Source organism: Gossypium arboreum, chromosome 10 (assembly GCF_025698485.1).
Source record: "Gossypium arboreum isolate Shixiya-1 chromosome 10, ASM2569848v2, whole genome shotgun sequence".
In the NCBI taxonomy this organism is placed as follows: Eukaryota; Viridiplantae; Streptophyta; class Magnoliopsida; order Malvales; family Malvaceae; genus Gossypium; species Gossypium arboreum.
This window is the reverse complement of record NC_069079.1, coordinates 112,675,029-112,696,948: the sequence shown is the minus strand read 5'-3', so window position 1 is coordinate 112,696,948 and position 21,920 is coordinate 112,675,029. Positions and strand designations below refer to the sequence as shown.

The window sequence follows — 21,920 nt, the reverse complement described above, 5'->3', positions numbered from 1 at the left end:
CATGGTTGAAAGATACCATGGCAACCTGATATGAAATGTGTAAGACCATGGTTGAAAGATACCATGGCAACCTGTGTGTAAGACTATGGTTGAAAGATACCATGGCAACCTGATATGAAATGTGTAAGACCATTGTTGAAAGATACCATGGCAACCTGATATGAGATGTGTAAGACCATGGTTGAAAGATACCATGGCAACGTGACATGAAAAGAATAAGACCATGGTTGAAAGATACCATGGCAACATGACAAAAAATGAGTAAGACCATGTTGAAAGACACTATGGCATCACGTCAAAGATAAATAAGATCGTGGATGGGAGACGCTATAACATTTGTTGAACAATTGATATTCAGGTAAAATGTATCAGATGACGAATGGTTATATGAAATGGTTGTGTGAAATGTTTACAAGAACTGGTCATATGGAAATATATGTACAAAAGCATTGTATAAAATAATTATGAAAATAGATAAACGAAATAAGTATAAGTACATGGAATATAATTTATGTTAAGTTTGATATAAGCTATTACCAGAATAAATATACATAAAATATATGGAAATGATGAAGCTTAAAATATTGATATAATGAAATGAATGATATATGCTTGTGAAGAAACGGTAAGAGCATGATATGTTTCATGACATGTACATATATGATTATCTTTGATATGTTGATACAAGGAAATTATGTAATTGAGATTATTATTAACCTCAAGTGCGACATGTCGAGAAAATAGATATACCAATGTTGAATTTATATGAGATATGTGCAAGTATACTAACAATGTTGTTGTTTGATGCTTATACAAGTGCCAAACTGTTGATTGAATGGTAATATATTTATTTTATATGATGCATTGAATCGGTAAGTATTTTAATTTTTTTAAGTGATCTGCAAATGGTAATAATGTCCGAAACCCTGTTCTGGCAGTGGATACGGGTTAGGGGTGTTACAGAATTCCACTATTGTAAATGATGCTATATATTGTAAAAGTTGTATACCTAGCGTAACAACTTTCGATTTCTTACTCTTGGAGCTCAAGCTTTTACTTACATCAAAGTATATGAGTCATGCATACATAGTCCATCATCCACTCAAGATTGATGTATGCCACACTATGAACATCATAAGTTAATAAATCCATAAGCGAATTTAGGATCTATTCTTATTGGGTCTTGTTCAATGTATTGTTAGTCCAGTCAATCACATCTATATCTCTATCTTATGGGAGTCATCTGCTTCGATGCCCAAGACAAAGCATCTACCCAATTGGACTTGATAGACAACATTTCAACCGGTTTTCTCATTTTCGATTAAACTAAGGACATATTTAGATTCATCTAATAATATAAATTGTCTTTCCGTATTACAATTCAACCACATAATATGATGGTCACTAAACTAACTATAATTACGACAAAGACGAGCGCACCTATTGAACAATAGTATAGCTATGGTGAGTAGGGAATATTGTATCCACGAGGACTAAAAGTACTACTAAATACCGTTTTTCTATTATTTAGCCGATAAATTGGAGTGATTATTTTTAATCTAAATTTACTAACATAATTTAACTAAGAATGCAACAAAGAATGAAATAGGAAAATAATAAAAAAATAACTAAAAAGAAAGACAATACCTAGGAAAGAATCAAACTAGACTTCACCTATTATTCTGAATCTAAATTAAACGATTTATTCACTTGTGGCTTGATCCGTAGAAATCCCCAAATTATGTTAATATCTCCTTTAAGAGTAAGAAAAATTGACTCTAGGTTAATTAATTGAAATATATTTCTAATTAAAACCCCTATTGTTGCATTAACTTGATCTATGGATTCCCCTATTAGATTTGATTCTAATCCAGTAGATTTATGTTGTCCTATTTCTAGGGTTGCATGCAACTCACTCAATTATGCTAGATCTACTCTTAAATAAGGATTTTTTCTCCACTGAAATAAGCACAGTAAACATGAATTAATATTTCAAAAATATTAAAACAATAAATAAGCCTACATAATTGAGAACAAGAATCCAGTATTTATCATGTAAATCAGAAATCAAATAATGAGATTCATCATAGGTTTCATCTTCCTTAAGTATGTAGGGAATTTAGTTCCTAATCTTGAATAGAAACATCTCAAAGTTAAGATAACCACAAGACATAAAGAAACTCAATAAAACTTCAAAAGAAATTAAAAGGATATCTTCGATCTTGATAGCGATCTGCTTCCGAGTTGATTCCAATGGCGTTCTTCGAGTGTTTTCTTCAATCTTCTCTGAGTGCCCCATTAGGTCTTCTTCTAATTGGTATTTATAGACTTTAGAATACTCAAAAATCCTAAAAATTAGGTTTTTTCGATTATTTGGTAAGCAGGGTGCAAAACCAGCACGGGCTGGCACATAGGCATGTGGCCAGCCCGTATAAATCCTGAAAACAGCTCTATTTGTCCGATTTTGGCTCGTTTTTCACTCCTTTCTCTCTCAGATGCTCTTCTAAGTATAGAAACATGAATTTAAAGGATTAGGAGCATCAAATTCACTAATTTGCATAATTAAGCATCCAAAAACGTATTAAGAATGAAATTAAAATATGTTACTTTTACAGTTTATCATAATACCACTTACTATTAGTTAAATATTAGACAACCAATGAACTAGTATTTGCTTATATATTTTTTACATGCAAAAATCATATGTGGATAATATACAAAGGATTTTAATGTAATTCATGAATAATTTTATTAAATCAATTTGTTCGAAAAAATTACAAGTGTACATAGATGAAAATACTACACTTAGGGCACCAAGTCCAACATAATACCTTACCTAGATATTATACCCAGTATTAACAAGCACAACCCTCCTTATATTAGGGAAATAACAAACCTTTCAAAATCTTCATTTCGATTTGCAACAATTCACTACGATGCATGAGAGGATAAGGATGTTGGAGGCAATTGGGTGGCTTAAGTGTAATGTGGATGCTATTGTGCTCTCTTCCAAAAAGTTGATTGTGTTTGCTGTTATTTTGAAAGATCATAATAGAGATTTTTTTTTGTGGCCTTTCAAGCATTCATAACCATAGCTTAGGTTTTTTTTTTCCTCTTCGTGAGGCCCTGTCATGGTTTAAAAATCTTGCTCTTGTTTTGGTGATATAGAGATGGATTCACTTAAGATTTTTAGTGCTCTTATTTCTTCTAAAGTTGCCTCATTTGAGTTTGATGTTATGGTTATTGATTGTCATGATCCTTTCCGAATTCCTTTCAGAATTTGCCTTTCAGTTGGACTTGTAGATATACTAACAAAGATGTTCATGTTCTTACCAATGTGGCCTTGCCTCATGTTCATTACCATGACCGGGTATATTCCCTTTCTTTTTATATAATGTTCTAGTTGTTGATTGTTATTCTACATTGAGTGTTAGAATTAAGTGACCTAAATCCTTATTTAAATAAAATACAGTGGCAAAATAAAATAAAAGAAGAATCCATATAGAATTACACTTCTTTTATTTTATTTTAGAATAAGGTTTTTTAAACCTTATTAAATTCCATCTATTTGATATTGATTAGAATAAGGTATTTCAGTCTTACTAGAATATGGCTTTACAAGCCTATTAATAAACATAGTCTATTCCTCTTGTAATAATTCAAATTCGACATAGTGAATTTTCTTCTCCTCTGCCCGTGATTTTTTCCCGAAAGGGTTTCTACGTAAAATCTGTGTGTTCTTTATTTTATTTTTATTTTTTTTCACAAATTGGTATCTGAGCTTCCAGGTTGTTTATCTCAATCACTGTAATGGTGTCTTTAAAGTATGAAATTCCGCTGTTGGATCGCAATACCAGATTTGCATTTTGGCAGATTAAGATGCAAGCAGTTCTTGTGCAGATGGATCTGGAGGATGCCCTCCTAGGGATAGATAAGATGTATTCGACTTTAACATATGAAGAGAAGAAGTGTAAGGATTGAAAGGCGTTAACACAATTATATCTGCATTTGTCCAACGAAATTTTATAGGATGTGATGAAAAAGAAGACCGCCGCTGCATTATGGAAGATGCTAGAACAAATATGCATGTCGAAAACTCTAACAACCAAGTTGCATATGAAACAACGTCTTTATGCTCATCGTTTGGAGGAAGGTGCGTCTGTCCACGAACACTTAAAAATGTTTAAAGAAATTCTCTCAAACTTGGAGGCTATGGAGGTTCAATATGATAAGGAAGATCTAGGGTTGATTCTACTTTGTTCATTGCTCTGTCTTATTCAACCTTTAGAGACACGATTTTATATAGCCGCGAGTCTCTCACAGTTGATGAGGTTTATGATTCTTTGACCTTGTATGATAAGATGAAGCATCTTGTGCTTAAACCCGACTCTCAGGGAGAGAGTTTCATTACTCGTGGGAGATAAGATTAGAATGCTGATAATGATCGTGGAAGGACATAGGAACGAAATCCTCATGATAAATCTAAGGGTAGATCGAAGTCTTCAAACAGAGGTAAAACTTATAACTTCTGTAAGAAGAAAGGGCACATTAAATCCGAGTTTTATAAGCTACAGAACAAGATTAAAAGGGAGGCTGCGAATCAAAAGGGAAAACAACCAAAAAATTTCGGTGAAGCTGATGTTGTAGAAGACTACAGCGATGGTGAACTTCTAGTCGCTTTTGTCAATTATTCTAAAGTAAGCGAAGAGTGGATACTTGATTCAGGTTGCACCTTCCACATGAGCCCCAATCAGGATTGGTTTACAACTTACGAAACAGTGTCTGAAAGTGTTGTTTTGACGGGAAATAATGCTTCGTGTAAAATCACAGGTGTTGGAACAATTAAAGTTAAGATGTTTGATGGAGTTGTCAAAACACTTAGTGACGTGCGACATGTTTCAAAATTGAAGAGAAATTTAATTTCATTGAGTACTATTGATTCAAAAGGGTACAGATACACAGCTGAAATTGGGGTTTTAAAGATTTCCAAAGGTTCCCTTATTATGATGAAAAGGCAAAGAAAGACTGCCAAGTTATATGTTTTGCAGGGTTCTACTGTTACTGGTGATGCAGCTGTCGCTTCCTCTTCCTTGTCAGATAATGATATTACTAAACTTTGGCATATGGGCCTAGGGTATATGAGTGAGAATGACATGGTAGAATTGAGCAAAAGAGGACTTCTTGATGGGCAAGGAATTTGCAAACTAAATTTATGTGAGCACTATGTTTTTGTGAAGCAAAAGAGAGTTCGATTCACTAGAGGAATCCATAACACGAAGGGAACATTGGAGTATATTCATTCTGATCTGTGAGGGCCATCCAGAGTGCCTTCGAGAGGTGGAGCTAATTATATGCTAACCTTTATTGATGATTTTTCTAGAAAAGTTTGGGCGTTCTTCTTAAAGCAAAAAAGCAATGTGTTTTTCGCATTTAAGTCTTGAAAAATCATGATTGAAAAATAAACGGAAAAACAAAAAAAATACCTCCGCACAGACAATGGCTTAGAGTTCTGTTCTGATGAGTTTAATAGATTGTGCAAGTCAGAAGGGGTCGTGAAACACTTGACAATTTGTCATACTCCACAACAAAATGGCGCTGCAGAATAAATGAACAGAACGATCGTGAAAAAGGTTCGATGTATGTTGTCAAATGCCAACTTACCGAGTCGTTTTGGGTAGAAGCAGCCTCTACTGCATGTTTTTTGATCAACCGATCTCCATCCGTTGCCATTGAGAAAAAGACTCCACAAGAGGTATGGTCTGGTAATCCTGCTAATTATTCTGATTTAAAGATCTTTGGGTGTCCTGCGTATGCTCATGTTGACAAGGGAAAATTGGAACCGAGATCCATTAAATGCGTTTTTCTTGGTTATAAAGCTAGTGTAAAAGAGTATAAGTTATGGTGTCTTGAAAATAGAAAAGTTGTAATTAACAGAGATGTTGTTTTTTGATGAAATTGTTATGCTACCTCTTAAAGACTCTTCCAATAAAGAAAATCAAAAGGAGGTGGAGTATCAGATTAATACAGAGTCAACTCCTCAAGCCAGTACAAAAACTGAGAATAGAGTTACTTCTTCACCACAATACTCTATCCCTAAAAATAGAACTACAAGAGAAATTAAACCTCCAAAGAAGTATGCCGAGGCTGATCTAGTTACTTATGCTTTAAATGTGGCTGAAGATATAGATGCGAATCAAGAGCCATCTAATTATTCTGAGGCGGTTAGCTGTGAATACTCAGAAAATTGGATGTTTGCTATGCAAGAGGAGATGGAATCACTCTACAAAAATAGAACATGAGATCTTGTGAAACTTCCTAAAGGTAAAAAGGTTGTTCGTTGTAAATTGGTGTTTAAAAAGAAGGAAGGGACTCCAGGAGTTGAAGAGCCCAGATATAAAGCAAGGCTTGTTGCAAAGGGTTACAGTCAAATTCCAGGAGTGGACTTCACATATGTGTTCTCCCCAATTGTTAAGCATAGTTCGATTCGAGCTTTGCTTGGTATTGTGGCCATGCATGATTTGGAGCTTGAGCAGTTAGATGTAAAAATTGCATTTCTACATGGAGACTTGAGGAGGATATTTACATGCAATAACCAGAGGGTTTTATAGTCTCAGAAAAAGAGGACTATGTTTGCTTGCTGAAAAAGTCCTTTTATGGTTTGAAACAGTCACCAAGACAGTGGTACAAGAGATTTGATTCCTTTATGAATTCTCATGATTTCAAAAGAAGTAGTTTTGACAGTTGTGTTTACTTTAAGTAAAACAGTGATGGTTCTTTTGTGTATTTACTTCTTTATGTTGATGACATGTTGATAGTAGCAAAAAATAAAGAAGAGATAAGAAAGGTCAAAGCCCAACTAAATAAAGAATTTGGGATGAAAGATTTAGGACCAGCAAAGAAGATACTTGGAATAGAGATTCTCAGAGAAGGAAAAGCAAGTAAATTTTACCTAAGTCAGAAGGGGTACATTTAGAAAGTTCTTTGCAGGTTCAATAAGCAGAGTGCTAAGCCTGTTAGTACTCCTTTAGTAACCCATTTCAGACTTTCATCGGTTTTGTCTCCATAATCAGATGATGAGATTGAGTACATGTCACATGTTTCATACTCTAATGCAGTGGGATCTCTCATGTATGCTATGGTTTGTTCATGTCCAGATTTATCATATGCAGTCAGTGTAGTTAGCAGATACATGGCGAATCCCAGTAAAGAACACTAGAAAGTAGTTCAGTGGATTTTAAGATACTTACGAGGTACTACTGATGTTTGCTTACAGTTTGGAAAAACTAGAGATGGAGTCATTAGGTATGTTGATGCTGATTTTGCTAGAGACCTTGATAGAAGAAAATATCTCACAGGTTATGTCTTTACAATCGGAGGTTGTGCAATCAGTTCGAAAGCCACTTTGTAATCTATAGTCACTTTGTCTACCACTGAAGCTGAGTACATGGCGATTACTGAGGCTTGTAAAGAAGCTATTTGGTTGAAGGGACTCTTTAGTGAACTCAATGAAGACCTTCAAATCAGCACAGTATTTTGTGACAGTCAGAGTGCCATCTTTCTTACAAAAGATCAAATGTTTCATGAGAGAACAAAACACATTGATGTTCGGTATCATTTTGTCCGTGATATTATTGCTCGTAGTGATATTGTTGTGAGCAAAATTAGTACTCATGAAAATCCTGCAGATATGATGACTAGGTCACTTCCTATAACCAATTTTGAGTATTGCTTAGACCTGGTTGGTGTTCATTGTTGAAGTTAAACCCTTAAGGGGTTTTATGGAAGAGGTGGAGAACTTGTTCTTTGAGAGTTCGCAATGAAGAACTTGTTCATTGAGAATTCGTATCAAGATGGAGATTGTTAGAATTAAGTGACCCGAATCCTTATTTAAATAAAATACAGTGGAAAAATAAAATAAAAGAAGAATCCATATAGAATTACACTTCTTTTATTTTATTTTAGAATAAGGTTTTTTAAACCTTATTAAATTTCATCTATTTGATATTGATTAGAATAAGGTATTTCAGTCTTTACTAGAATATGGCTTTAAAAGCCTATAAATAGATATAGTCTATTCCTCTTGTAATAATTCGAATTCGACATAGTGAATTTTCTTCTCCTCTGCCCTTGGTTTTTTCCCGAAAGGGTTTTCACGTAAAATCTGTGTATTCTTTATTTTTTTATTTTTTTTTCACATTGAGTCTATTGAATTCTAAGTTACTCGTTCAGGGTTAGATTCATTTTTTTTCTTTTTCTTTTTTTTTTCTTTTTGGTCTATATGATTGTTTTCTTAGTTGATTTTATTTTATAAAACTTGAGTTTAAACAAAAAAAAAAAAGTCATGGCCAACAGACAACCAATTCTACCAATAAATACTTTAACATCAATGGAAAACCTCAATCCAAGTTTTTTTTAATAGACATTCACCTAAATTCTTATTTAAATATTTTAAATTTAGAATAATACGAGAGATAAGTGATACATAACATTATGATGTCATAGTGGTTGAGATTAATGGTTGAGGTTTTCTATCTTAATGGGTAAGTTCAAACCTTAATATTATGTTCTGTAAGTATATTATTTTAAAGATTTTATATAAATTATTAAAAGATATATATATAGTATCATAATAGTAATAATTGTTGTTTGCTAAAAAAATTATGTTTTCTAATTAAGTTAGTGTCGAGTTAATTAGTTACACCATCACAGTTAAAAAGTAATTTGACTTACTATATGATAGATATATAGGAAAAGTTGTCTATTAAGTTTAGCCTACTTGCACTTAGTAATCAAATTATAGAACTGAACCAATTGATGCTCATCTCCAAAACATATTTGACCATGATCGGGTCTGTGTTTCCACACCATGAAAACTAAAATATCAACACATAAAAGCTTTATGAAGAGATTGATTTTATCAAACAATGCGTGCATGCATGGATCTTACAAATTAATACCCAACAAAGCTAAATGCAAGTTCATATTTTCGAAAGACTTGTTAAATCAAATCATCCTTGGCTTTGCAACAATGGTTGAATGCTTCAGAATATGCAGACTGAACTGTCCACCTTTCTCCGATGTATCAAGCTTAGACTGCCCCTTTGGAGGCAATAGCTCAAAATTCTGCACCAAACGTCCCAATGTGATCCCTAGGATTGGCAGTGCCAAAATAATCCCTGGACAGCTCCTCCTTCCAACACCAAATGGAAGATACCTGAAGTCATTCCCATTTGCTTCTACCTTCGATTCCTCCTCGAAAAACCTTTCGGGCCGGAACTCTTCTGGGTTCTTCCAGTGAGCCGGGTTGTTGGCTAACCACCATGCATTCACAAGGATCTTACTCTCTGCAGGGATGTCATACCCACCAAGCTTTGCATCATGGAGGTTCATGTGTGGGACTAGTAGAGGGATGGCCATTCGGAGCCTGAGTGTCTCCTTGATCACTGCCTGCAGATATGGAAGCTTATGGGTGTCGGGTTCGGTAACCTGCACACCGGGTCCTAGTACGGTGTCGATTTCGTTGCGGAGTTTCTGCTGGATCTCTGGATGGTTCACAAGCTCAGCAATGCCCCATTCAATTGACCATAAGGTTGTTTCAATAGCTGTATGTATCATCAATATGAAACTTCTTGAGTCAACCAGATTTGGTATTTGACCAAGTATTAACACATATATGTATATACATATTTAAACTACTTTTTTCGTACAAAAAAAAAATTCAACCAATAATCAATGAGTTGGCATGCTTTTATTTTCTCATGCATATATGGTAGGAACTAATAAGATATGGTAAGTTGTAACCCAATTTGGTTGGGTGGTGGGACTGGTCCCAGCTTCCAGCAACCATCCACTTGGCAACAATTTGACCACATTGAGTACTCCAGAATTAAGCCATTTGCCTTAAAAATCAGAATTGTACAATAGGACTTGCAGGTAGATGTTATATCAATGGTAAAAGTGCCATTTATTTATATATAATATTACTCTTACCTTAAATTTTCTGTTGACAAGTTGACATCTTGAGAAATGTAGTTGCTTGCTTTATTTTATATATATATATATATATATATATATATATATATTTCTTGCTTTGTTTTGGGGTTAAAAGTTTTCTAGGTGTACCAAAAAGTGTTGGTAATTGGTAACAAGCATACTTGATTTTGACCTTTTACTAAATTGACTTTTAGTTCAGATGAAATTTTCAAATCTAAAGGCAACAAAGAAGAGAAGAACCGAACAATCTTACCAGCAACATTGATATTCTCAACAATGTAAAGAACATTGTCTTCATTGATTTCTCCCTTCTGTTGAGCATCAAGAATGTGATCAATGGCACATTTCAAAGCATTGTTGTCAGTTCTTTTTGTGCTTGCAAGCTTCCTGCAAGAGTTAAATTCCCATTACCTCATTAAGTACTAGATTTTGATGATCAGCAAAAACTAGCAGAAAATTCAATTAACAAGGGAATCAAAAACTTACTTCCTCTCCTCAAGGAAATGGTCCCTGAAAAGCTGCAATCTCATTTCCTTCACTTCCTTGCATAACTTCAAATACCCTCTCAAGAATGGCCTCAAAATGGGGATAAAATCACCATAGTTGTACTCAAAGCTTTGTGCTAATCTGCTCCTTTCTCCATTCAAAGCCTTGAGCTTAACAAACAAAGGATCATCCTCACTTTCAAACCTCCTATCAAACATGATCCTATACATGTTATTGTACATCATGAGCTGCAATCTCCTCCTTAAAACAATCCCATTGGTGGCCGCTTCTGGGTTCTTCTTCACGTCTTCAACCACACTGGCAACCTCGGCTTCCCATCCATGTCTGTACTGTTGCACGACCTTGTTGGTGAAGAAAGGGACGGTCATGATCCTTCTCATCTTGCGCCAGTGCTCACCGTACACGGTGAAAACCATGTCCTGTCCTTTCCCCGTGAAGATATCAAACACGACATTCCTTGTCCTGGAACCGAACTCAACTCCTTGGGTGTGCAAAACTTCTTTGGCTAGCTCTGGGGAAGAGACAACCACGAGGTTACGTTGTCCCATCCGGAGCAAGAAGATGTCACCGAACTTCTTGGCTAAGTCTGTCAGGTTGCGGTGGTTCAAGTCATCGCCGACTTGGAGCCAGTTGCCGAAAACAGGGATGGGAAGGGGGCCAGGGGGGAGTTTAAAGCGCTTGCCACGAAGTTTAGAGACTAAGATAGCAAAGATGATGGTGAAGAAAAGAGAGATGAGAACTTTCTCTAGGAAGAGGAGGTCCATGACGATGAATTGTGGGGGTAGGGGTCTGAGGGAAGAGTGGAATGGAGTGGTGGAGTTTTATAGAGAATGTAGGTTGGATTTGGGTTTGAGGCAAATGGGGTGGGAGGGTTTGGTGAAGAAGAGTGGTGGAAGTGAGACGGGGTAGGTGAGGGAGGTAGGTAGGTGAAAAGAGAGGCCGCAATAGATTATGGAAACAATTTACATGATGAAAAAAAATAAAAAGTTGACAAATGGCACAGTATCTTAAAACATTCAAGTTGGAGTTTTGTTATTTATGATTGTCACGAAATAATTTTATTTCAAGTATCCTATTAATTAATTTAGTTGTTAAATGTTATTTCGAATTTATTATGTTAAGGAATAAAATTGAGTCATTAAAATTTAAAATTGTTCATATAATAAGTATATATATCGAGGTTGAAATAATTAATTTTAATTTTAATTTAATTGAAAAATTGGGGTTGAAAATGAATTTTGATAAATTGGTAGCCTCTAAAACTAAATAACTATTTTATTTTGGCGCGAAATAAAATGAGAGGGTAAGGTGTAGTTGGTGGAAGCTTGGAAAGTGGGCATGCTCATGGATCTTAAATTGCCGATTTTTGACTTTCTTCTCATCCAATGTGGGTGTTAATAAGAATAAGAAATCATCCAACCTTCACTTTTCATTTCGCTTTTTTGGTTTGTGTGGTAGTTGTGGATCGTGATAGCTTGAATGGGTTAAACCTAACTTTAATGTAAAATAAACATTTCTCAAGATCTAAGACTGCCACACCCACCAAGTACACAGTTTTACAAATGCTGCATCCCAATAGAAGAAAATGATGTTTACCGGTTTTCTACTCCCTATAGCCTTAATGCCAAAAAGGAGATTCAGCCGTCCAGGGGTTTAGCTAGGGCTGGCAGGTGGTCAGTGCTCTAAAATGAGAAATTTTTATTTTAATTTCTTAAATTTTAAATAAATAAAAATAAAATTATATTTTAATCTTTCTAAAATAATAAAATTTGATTTAATTTTTTAAATTATAAAGATATAATCTATTAAAATAGTGAAATTATATTTTGGCTTCACCTCTACAACTTTATTTGTTTTTTTTCCAAATTTTGTTATTAGATCTTGTATTTTGTTTAATTTATGAATTTAGTATTTACTTTGATTTAATTTTTAATTTTTATATTTTTTGAATCAGTCAATTTGGTCTCTTTATTTTTTAAATTTTGAAATTTTATCCTTGATCAAATGATAGTAATTATATTATGCTATTAATCATTTATTACGAGTAAATTTATAGTTTATATCCATGTTCTCTAACTAGATTATTATTAGGTACTATTTTTTTAAATTTTAAATTTTAATCTTAAAATAAATGATGGACATTAAATTTATTAACTGATTTTTGTGAGTAATATGTGAAAATTATAAACCGAGATAACCATAATATAGATTAAATCTACAATTTATATATATTACAAATATTAAAAATATGAAAACAAAAATAATTAAATTAAATTTACAAATTACACATAATACAACTATTATTTTATATTTCGATTTAGTGTTAAGATATGTTTCCATCTTATAAAAATTAGAAGTGACGTATAAAATTCCAACAATAATGTTTGTGAGCATGTTAATAAATAGTGTGCATTGAATTTTAGCATTTGCCGTACCGATTAATGTTTGATCCGTTGAAAGGTGCGTGATTATGATTATCGAAATCCTCTGCTCTGCAACTGCAAAAGGACTTGATTTTCACCATTATGAATGCATAATGATGTTCCTATAATACCCATAACAGACCTCCTCAATCAGACCGACAACTGACATCATATTAAGAGAGGCACAAATTATTTTGTCCAGACAAGTTTTGGTTGGTAATTCCTAAACGTGGTAGTAAATTTTCTGTGATTTCCAATTAAGGAAAACCTTCTCAAATGGAAAAATAATATAAAAATTAATTAATTACAAAAAATTGAAATTATTATCAAAATAAGTTATTTGTTATAATATAAATGTGTCGCTTGACATGTCGATGGTATTATCTAATTTTTAGTCAATTATTATTCTTTTTTTAAAAAAATTTTTATTGGTGCATCATTATGTCAAGCAACACTAATATGTATTTTTTTAAAATACTCGTATTTTCATGATATACGCGTTGATAAAAAAAATATTTTTTTAAATACCCATATTGGCAGCACTTGATTCAAATTTCTTTTTTTTTTTCTCTTATTGTGTATACATGTGAAAATTAGGATATTTTAAAAAAAATACACACTAATATCACCTGATATAGTGGTGTCACCAATAACTTTTTTTTAATATAATAATTGATTAATGATTGGTTAAAAAGTAAGGCGAAGCTGCCGGTATACCAGACAGCACCGATTTACAAAGTAATAAACAACCTATTTTTTGTAAATAATTTTTCTTAAAACCCATTATTACAATTAATTATTTTTAATATTATTTTAAAATCCAAAAATAAATATATGAAAAGAAAGAAAAATAGCAAAATGCCACTTGAAACCTTCGCAATTGAGTACTCATGGGCTTTTTAAAGTGAGATTCCATCAAATCCAAAAATAGGAATCAAGTTTAAAAAAAACAATATTATATTTTTATAAATATATTATTATTAAATAGATAAATTTAGTTTTATATATTAAAAAATTTAAAATTAAATTAAAATAAATTTAATATTATGGTTTAAAATTATCATTTACTATTTAATAGTGTTTATAATTTTAAAATTTGTATTGTTCCGTAAATAAATTTTTTATTTGGAATTGAATTACAATTAAAAAATAATTTTAGTATTTTTATATAATAAATATTAATTATGTTGCAATTTAAATTTATTTAATTATTTTTATTACTATAAAATTAAATTAATTTATTTAGTAATAAAAAATTAATTTATTTCGGTCTCTATATGTTTTAACATTAATTTTTATATCACACCAAGTTGGATTTTTGGAAAATGTGCAGTCAACCTTCATATTTACCATTTTAATTTTCATGCTTCATTAAATGTTGTGCTTGATAAAAAAGTTAATAATTTTTTAATTATTGTCAATTTGTGAAAGGAGAATTAATGTCCTGTTGGATTTTTGAAAGGAGATTTATTGCCATTTTAATATTAAGGTATAATCAATTTTTAGTCCTCTAACTTTAAAAAAATTTATTTTAGCCCTTATTTATTTTTTTACCTTTTTTATCTCTTAAACATGTGTTATTTGGCAAATCAGTCCAAAGTAGATAGAAAAGTCAACATTTATTAACTTTGTTGATGTGGCATACATGTGGATTATCACGTCAACAATTAATTAATTTTTAATTTTTTAAAATTAAAAATATATTTTAAAAATATAAAAAAATACATTTTTTATTAATTTTTAATTTAAAATTTTAATTAAATGTCAATGTGGTATACACATGACAATCTATGTATATACCACGACAACAAAGTTAACAAACGTTAATTTTTCCGTTTATTTTGGGGTAATTTGACAAACAATGTAAAGTCAAGAATTAAAAGAGGTGAAAAATTAAATGAATAGTTAAAATAATTTTTTTTAATTATTGCATCGATTAGTTACTCGGATCAATACTAATTTGTTGCAAAATTAAGAAAAAAACTATTATTGATTAAAATTTGACATGTCATCTATAACATCCCATGCCCAGCCTATATGTTAAGACCAAGTTTGGAGAGCTACATCAAATAATTTCAGAAAAATTCAACCTTTAACCATTCACAGTTTTAACAGTCGAAATCAATTAAATAGTTAAGCCAAACATAAAAATATCCAAACTTATAACCAATCATCCGAAATAAAACACACGATAATATAAGTTTAGATAAAACAATAGTTAATTAAGAGGGAGATGACCGAGCTCCTGCTATGCCGACCCGCCTAAGAATGTGGGTTACATGTAATCCAAAAAACAGAATAAATGAGTTTACAACTTAATGTGTAAGTTACACTTGTAATTAATCAATAACATAATAGAGGTGATTTTAGTTTTCATTAACCAGTCAATTCTCGAAATCAAATACAGAAACAGAAAACATCAGATACAGTTCCAGAACATTCAGATTCAGATGTAGATTCTTAACCCCAACCGCTACACACCATCTCCGTCTATCCTTACACACCATTTAGGGTATTAAGTACGCATTCATCCCTACACACCACATAGTGACTGTGTGTCACATTTCAAAATAATTGCAGTCTAATTCAGATCATATGGACAGATTATTCAGTAACAGATCGTTAGATGACAGGTACATCGTCTAATTCACATTATATAAACCCTACGATAGGCTTACATTTGATTCAAACGACGATTATAGTCTTAAGGAAAAAAATCTTGATTTTTGGCCCAACGCTCGTGTGGATTCACAAGACCTGGGTGGCTGGCCGTGTGGCTCAAAATTGTGAGTTACACGGTCTAGACACATGCCCGTGTCTCTGGCCTGTGTCTCTCTAATTCCAAAATAGTGAGTTACACAGCTTGGACACACGTCCATGTCCCTAGCCTATGTGCCTCTAATTCCATACCAGTTTACGTTACACACTTGGTACTGTTTTGACGTAGAAGCAACGGAGAAGACCCCAAACCCTAAAAATGACAACCAATTGTCCCATCCAGAGAAAATAACAGAGTTAAAATGCTAAATTAACCATCAATTCAAATTACATAAAAAAATTCGACGCACAAATTCTGAAACAAGGATTATTCGCTCACCAATGAACAACAGCAACTAATCGAAACTAAAGCGTTGGAGGAATGCTCCCTTCGAGATTTTCGCCTAAATTAACAAACCAGTTGAACAATTAACCAAGAACTTGGAACAATCGACAATAATATTCAACTATAAAGAGAGTAAACAAAATTTAATTAAAACAAAGGAAACAACGACAACACTTACACTAATAATCTTTCAATTGAACAATGACAAATGCAAACTCTTCGATTATACGAATCGCAAGCGATAGAGTCAAGCAACAAAAAAAAATAGAGAAATAGAAGAAACGATATTGAAAAAAGAAGGAAAAAAAAAAGAAAAACATAAAAAATAAAAAAATAAAATGAAGAGGAAACAATCTAATAGTTTAAAATAACTGTTTTTTCTTATAAATTAGTAAAAATAATATGTTCCTTTCTCACTTATGTAGAGACTCGAACACAAGAATAGAAACTTAACCATTAAACCAGCATGCTTATTCTTGACACAAGTTAACACAGAATTAAACTTAATTTAAGAGTTCAAGGATAGAGGTTAAACCAAAATAAACAGTAAAAATTCAAGAAGGAATACTCAAATCCCTGATCTTAACCAAATAAATAGAACATTTAACTACAGATATAAAGACTTAATTATTTAAAGAATTTATCAAACAAATGTTCAAAATTTGAGGTGTTACAACTTTCTCCCCTAAAAGTAATTTTAGCCTCGAAATTTACTTGACTCGAATAGATAAGGGTATTGCTAACGAATTAAATCCTCAAGTTCTCACGTAGCTTTTTCCGTGCCATGATTCCACCACAGAACCTTAACTAGAGTAACGGTTTTCCTCTTCAAAACCTTAACATCTCAAACCATAATTTGAAAATGTTCCTCCTCAAAATTCAGATCTGGTCGTACCTTAATCTCCTCGACGAGAATAAAATAATATGGATCAAACCGATATTGTCTCAACATAGAGAAATGGAATACATCGTGAATATGATCTAATTCAGGAGGTAGCTCTAGATGATAAGCGACAAGTCTAATACGTTTCAAAATATGGTAAGGTCCAATGAACCTTGGGCTTAACTTACCATTATGTTCAAACCGGATAACCTTTTTCCAAAGAAATACTTTCAAAAAAATCTTATCACCCATCGAATACTTAATATCCCTCCTCTTTATATCTGCATACGATTTTTATCGATCGGAAGCTAGCTTAAGACAATCTCGAATCGATCGAATCTTATCATCAATCTTAGAAACCAATTCAAGACCCAACACTCGACGCTCACTTAATTTGGTTTAACACAGTGGGGTACGACACTTACGACCATACAGAGCCTCATAATATGCCATCTGAATATTGGACTGGAAGCTTTTGTTATACGCGAACTAATCCAACGAAAGAAATTCCTCCCAACTACCTCGAAAATCAATTACACAGCTCCATAACATGTCCTCCAAAATTTAAATAACTCGCTCAGACTGTCCATCGATCTGATGATGGTACATAATGCTAAAGTTCAATTGAGTGCCTAGTGCCTCGGGAGTTTTTTCTAGAATCGTGAGGTAAAATGCGGGTCTCTGTTAAAAATGATTGAAACCAGCACGCCGTACAACCTCACAATCTAGGAGATATATAACTTAGCCAACTTTTGAAATGTATAATCTGTCCTAACTGGTAAGAAATGAGCAAATTTGGTCAATCAATCTAAGATGACCCCAACAGAGTCTTTCTTAGTGGGTATTAGAGGCAACCAACTAACAAAGTCCATAGTCACACGCTCCCACTTCCAAAGGGTATCTTAACTGATTGTAGCAAACCTGAAGGTAGTTGATATTCAGCCTCAACTTGTTGACACATTAGACAATAAGAAACAAAGACAATTACCTCTTTTTTAAACCAGGCCATTAATATAACTTTTGGAGATCCATGTACATTTTATTTCCATTGGGATACATAGCATAATGACTACTATGTGCTTCCTACAGAATTGGTTGCATCAACTCAGCATCGTCAGGCATATAAATCTGACCTTTAAAGCACAAAACCCCATTCATGTTCAGTCTAAAATCAAAAGTCCCATTATCTTCAACCTGTCAAAAACGCGAAACTAGAGATTCACCACTCAACTTTGAATTCGAATCTGATCAACTTAGGTCGGTTTAACCCACAACTCAGCCAACAAACTATCATAGTTAAACAAACTCAGGCGAGCAAACATCTCTCTTAGATCAGTTATCGCTCTATGACTAAAAGCATCAGCCACAACATTTGCTTACTAGGGTGGTACTCTATGGTACAGTAGTAGTTCTTAAGCAATTCAACCCATCTATACTGTCTAAGGTTTAACTCTTTCTGAGTTACCAGATACTCGAGGCTCTTATGATCACTGTAAATAATACACCTCTTATCATACAGATAATGCCTCTAGATTTTCAGAGTGAAGATAGTTGCAACCAACTCAAAGTTGTGTATAGGATAGTTACTTTCGTATAACTTAAGTTGACAGGATGCATAAGCCACAACCTTACTGTTATGTATCAAAACACAACCTAAATCGAAATGCAAAACATTACTGTAGACTAAGAATTCTATACCAGATTTGGGCTATACCAAAATAGGTGCCTGAGTCAAAACTGACTTGAGCTTCTCAAAACTCACTTACTACTTACCAAACCATACAAATGTGTATTTTTACGCAACAAATTAGTTAGAGGAGCTGTAATAAGCGAAAACTCCCGATTTTAAACATATTTCTCAGCTATTTCCATTCAATCACAGTCTTAACCTTTTTAAGATCAACTTGGATATCCTCAGCAGACACAACATACCCAAGAAGTAACCTCTTGCAACCATAATTCACATTGTTAAACTTGGCGTAGAGCTATTTCTCACAGAGTATCGAGTTACCATTCGAATGTGCTTATCGTGCTCACTCTTAGTCTTAGAATAAATCAAGATATTATCGATGAAGACTAGGATGAATTGATCCAAATATAGTTGAAATACTTGATTCATCAGATCCATAAATACAGTCGGAGCATTCGTTAAACCAAAGGGCATAATCAGGAACTTGTAATGCCCAAAACGAGTCCTAAACACAGTCTTGTATACATTAGTCTCCTTAACGTTAAGCTGATGGTACCCAAAACGAAGATTCGATCTTAGAGAATACAGATGCCCCACGAAGCTGATCAAAGAAATCATCTATCCTCACCTATTCTTCACCATCAACTTATTCAACTAATAATAATCCACACACATCCTCATCGTATTATCTTTTTCTTAACAAACAATACCGGTAATCCCTATGGAGACACACTCGGTCGAATGAACCCTCTATTGAAAAGTTCATGAAGCTGAGCCTTTAATTCTATAAGCTCCATTGGTGCCATGCGATAAGGTGCAATTGACACATAGGTAGTACCTGACAGAAGTTCAATACCAAACTCAACTTCCCTGTTCAAAAGTATTCCTGGTAACTCATTTGGGAAAACATCTGAAAAATCCTTTACAGTCCAAATACCAGTAACAGAAGGTTTTACAGAGCTAGAGTCAGACATGAAGGCCAAATACGCCTCACACCTTTTTCGAACTAACTTTTCAAACTAAAACACTAAACCCATAATACATTCGGTGGCCTTTAACCAGTACTTGGCCACTATTGAGGCGACTCTAATGACGCCTCTAAAAACCTTGGCATTGTTCGACTGGAATCGTTCTGTAACTGACATTTGGCCTTCAGATCCAGAATGGGTCCCAACGACCTTCTCTAATGCTCGTAGCATGGCTTGGGACAGTGCATCGTCCCCAGCAGTTAGAGTCTAAGACCCAGTCTTGGTAGTAGGAGTATCAATAGTCTTGCTGGTCTCCAGATTGGGCATACTAGCTATAGAGGATGACTCTGCTCAAGCTCCTCCTTGGTGCTCACGCGCCCACGAGAACCACGTCTATGACTATTACGCGAACTCATTGTCTACTTATCTACAATGTCAAAAGTTTACATATCAATTTAGAGTTCTCATTAGGTATCTTATTTCATAGTTCATATCACAGTTTTTAATTAAAGCCAACAAGTTTAGTTACTACAATATTTCTACCTAATTAGTATAGCTAAAGCAGAAATACTTACAGGTTTGATGTTGGAGGCTCGGTCTTTTATAAAATCAATTTTCAAAGTTAATTAGATAAACATTTTATTCAAAACCATACTTTTTATAAAAACGAGAGCCTAGAAAACATTGTCTGAGTTTTGTAACTAGCTCTGATACCAATAAAAATGTAACACTTCATACTCAACCTAGACGTTAAAAACAAGTCTGGAGAGCTACATCAATTAATTTCAGAAAAATCCAACTTTTAACCATTCAAAGTTTAACAGTAAAAAATCATTTAAATAGTTAAACCAAACGTAAAAAATTCAAACTTATAACCAATCATCCGAAATAAAACACACGATAATATAAGTTTAGATAAAACAATAGTTGATTAAGAGGGAGATGATCAAGTTCTTGCCACACCAACCCGCCTACACTTGTGGGTTACCTGTAATCCAGCAAACATAATAAATGAGTGTACAACTCAGTATGTAATTTACACTTGTAATTAATCAATAACATAATATAGGTGATTTCAGTTTTCATTAACTAGTCAATTTTTGGATTCAAACACAAACAGAAACAGAAAACATTAGATCAGTTGCAGAACATTCAGATTTAGATGCAGATTCCCAACCCTAATCGCTATACACCATTTAGGGTATCAAGTACCCATCTATCCCTACACACCACATAGTGACTATGTGTCACGTTTTAAAATAATTGTAATCTAGCTATCAGATCATAACATGATAAATCGCCAAAATCAGATATACGTTTGTGGCTTAGCCACCAAATTCGGCAGATTATTAAACTGCTCACACTTCCTCCTTTTGTCAATCCCAGCTTAATGCAGATACATATTTAACAAATATCAGATTTGCGTATACGGTAGTACAAATTCATTTCATACTTAGGTTATGTATCACACTTATATATCAGATTTCATAAATAGTGTTTACATGAAAATAATAGATTATTTAGTAACAGATTGTCATATGACAGTTACATTATCTAATTTAGATTATATAGACCTTATGATAGGCCTACATTTGATTCAAATGACGATTATGACCCTAGGAAAAAAATCTTAATTTTTGGCCCATACGTGCGTGTGGATTCACACGGCCTGGGTGGTTGGCCCGTATAGTCCACATGGCCTAACATACGACCGTGTGGCTCAAAAAAATGAGTTATGCAATTTGGACACACGCCAGTATGTCCTTGATTCGAAAATAGTAGGTTACACGGTTTGGGCACACTCTTGTGTCCCTAACCCATGTGCTTCTAATTCCAAAACAGTGAGTTACATGGCCTGAACATACACTTGTGTCCCTAATTCCATAACAGTGAGTTCACGACCTACTACAAGGCTTGATACACAGTTGTATGGCTCACATGGCCTACCACACGACCTTGTGGCGTCAACAGCCATGTTTTCCAGCATCTTTCATTCACAAGATTTTAGATTTTCATTACACACCTGGTACGATTTTGACGTAGAAGCAACGGAGGAGACCTTGAAACTTAAAAACGACAACCAATTGTCCCATCTAGAGAAAATAACTGAGTCAAAATGCTAAATTAACCAACAATTCAAATTATGTTGAAAACTTCGACGAACAAATTCTAAAATGAGGATTATTCGCTTACCAACAAACAACAACAATATTATTCAATTGAACCATAATGAGGAAACAATCTAATGAAAACAAATGAAACAACGGTAGCACTTACACTAATAATCTTTCAATTGAACAACGACAAATGCAAACTCCTCGATTATTCTAATTGCAAGCCACAAAGTCAAGCA

General features: G+C 33.5%; 1 protein-coding gene across 1 annotated transcript; it reads right to left on the bottom strand.

The window, feature by feature from the left end:
* Nucleotides 1-8,782: 8,782 nt before the first annotated feature.
* LOC108489327 (trans-cinnamate 4-monooxygenase-like) lies at nucleotides 8,783-11,276 on the bottom strand. Its single transcript, NM_001330055.1, is given in 3 exon segments — nucleotides 8,783-9,602; nucleotides 10,247-10,380; nucleotides 10,480-11,276. Coding segments are annotated over 3 exon segments (1,518 nt in total). The 5' UTR covers nucleotides 11,265-11,276; the 3' UTR covers nucleotides 8,783-9,003.
* Nucleotides 11,277-21,920: the final 10,644 nt, after the last annotated feature.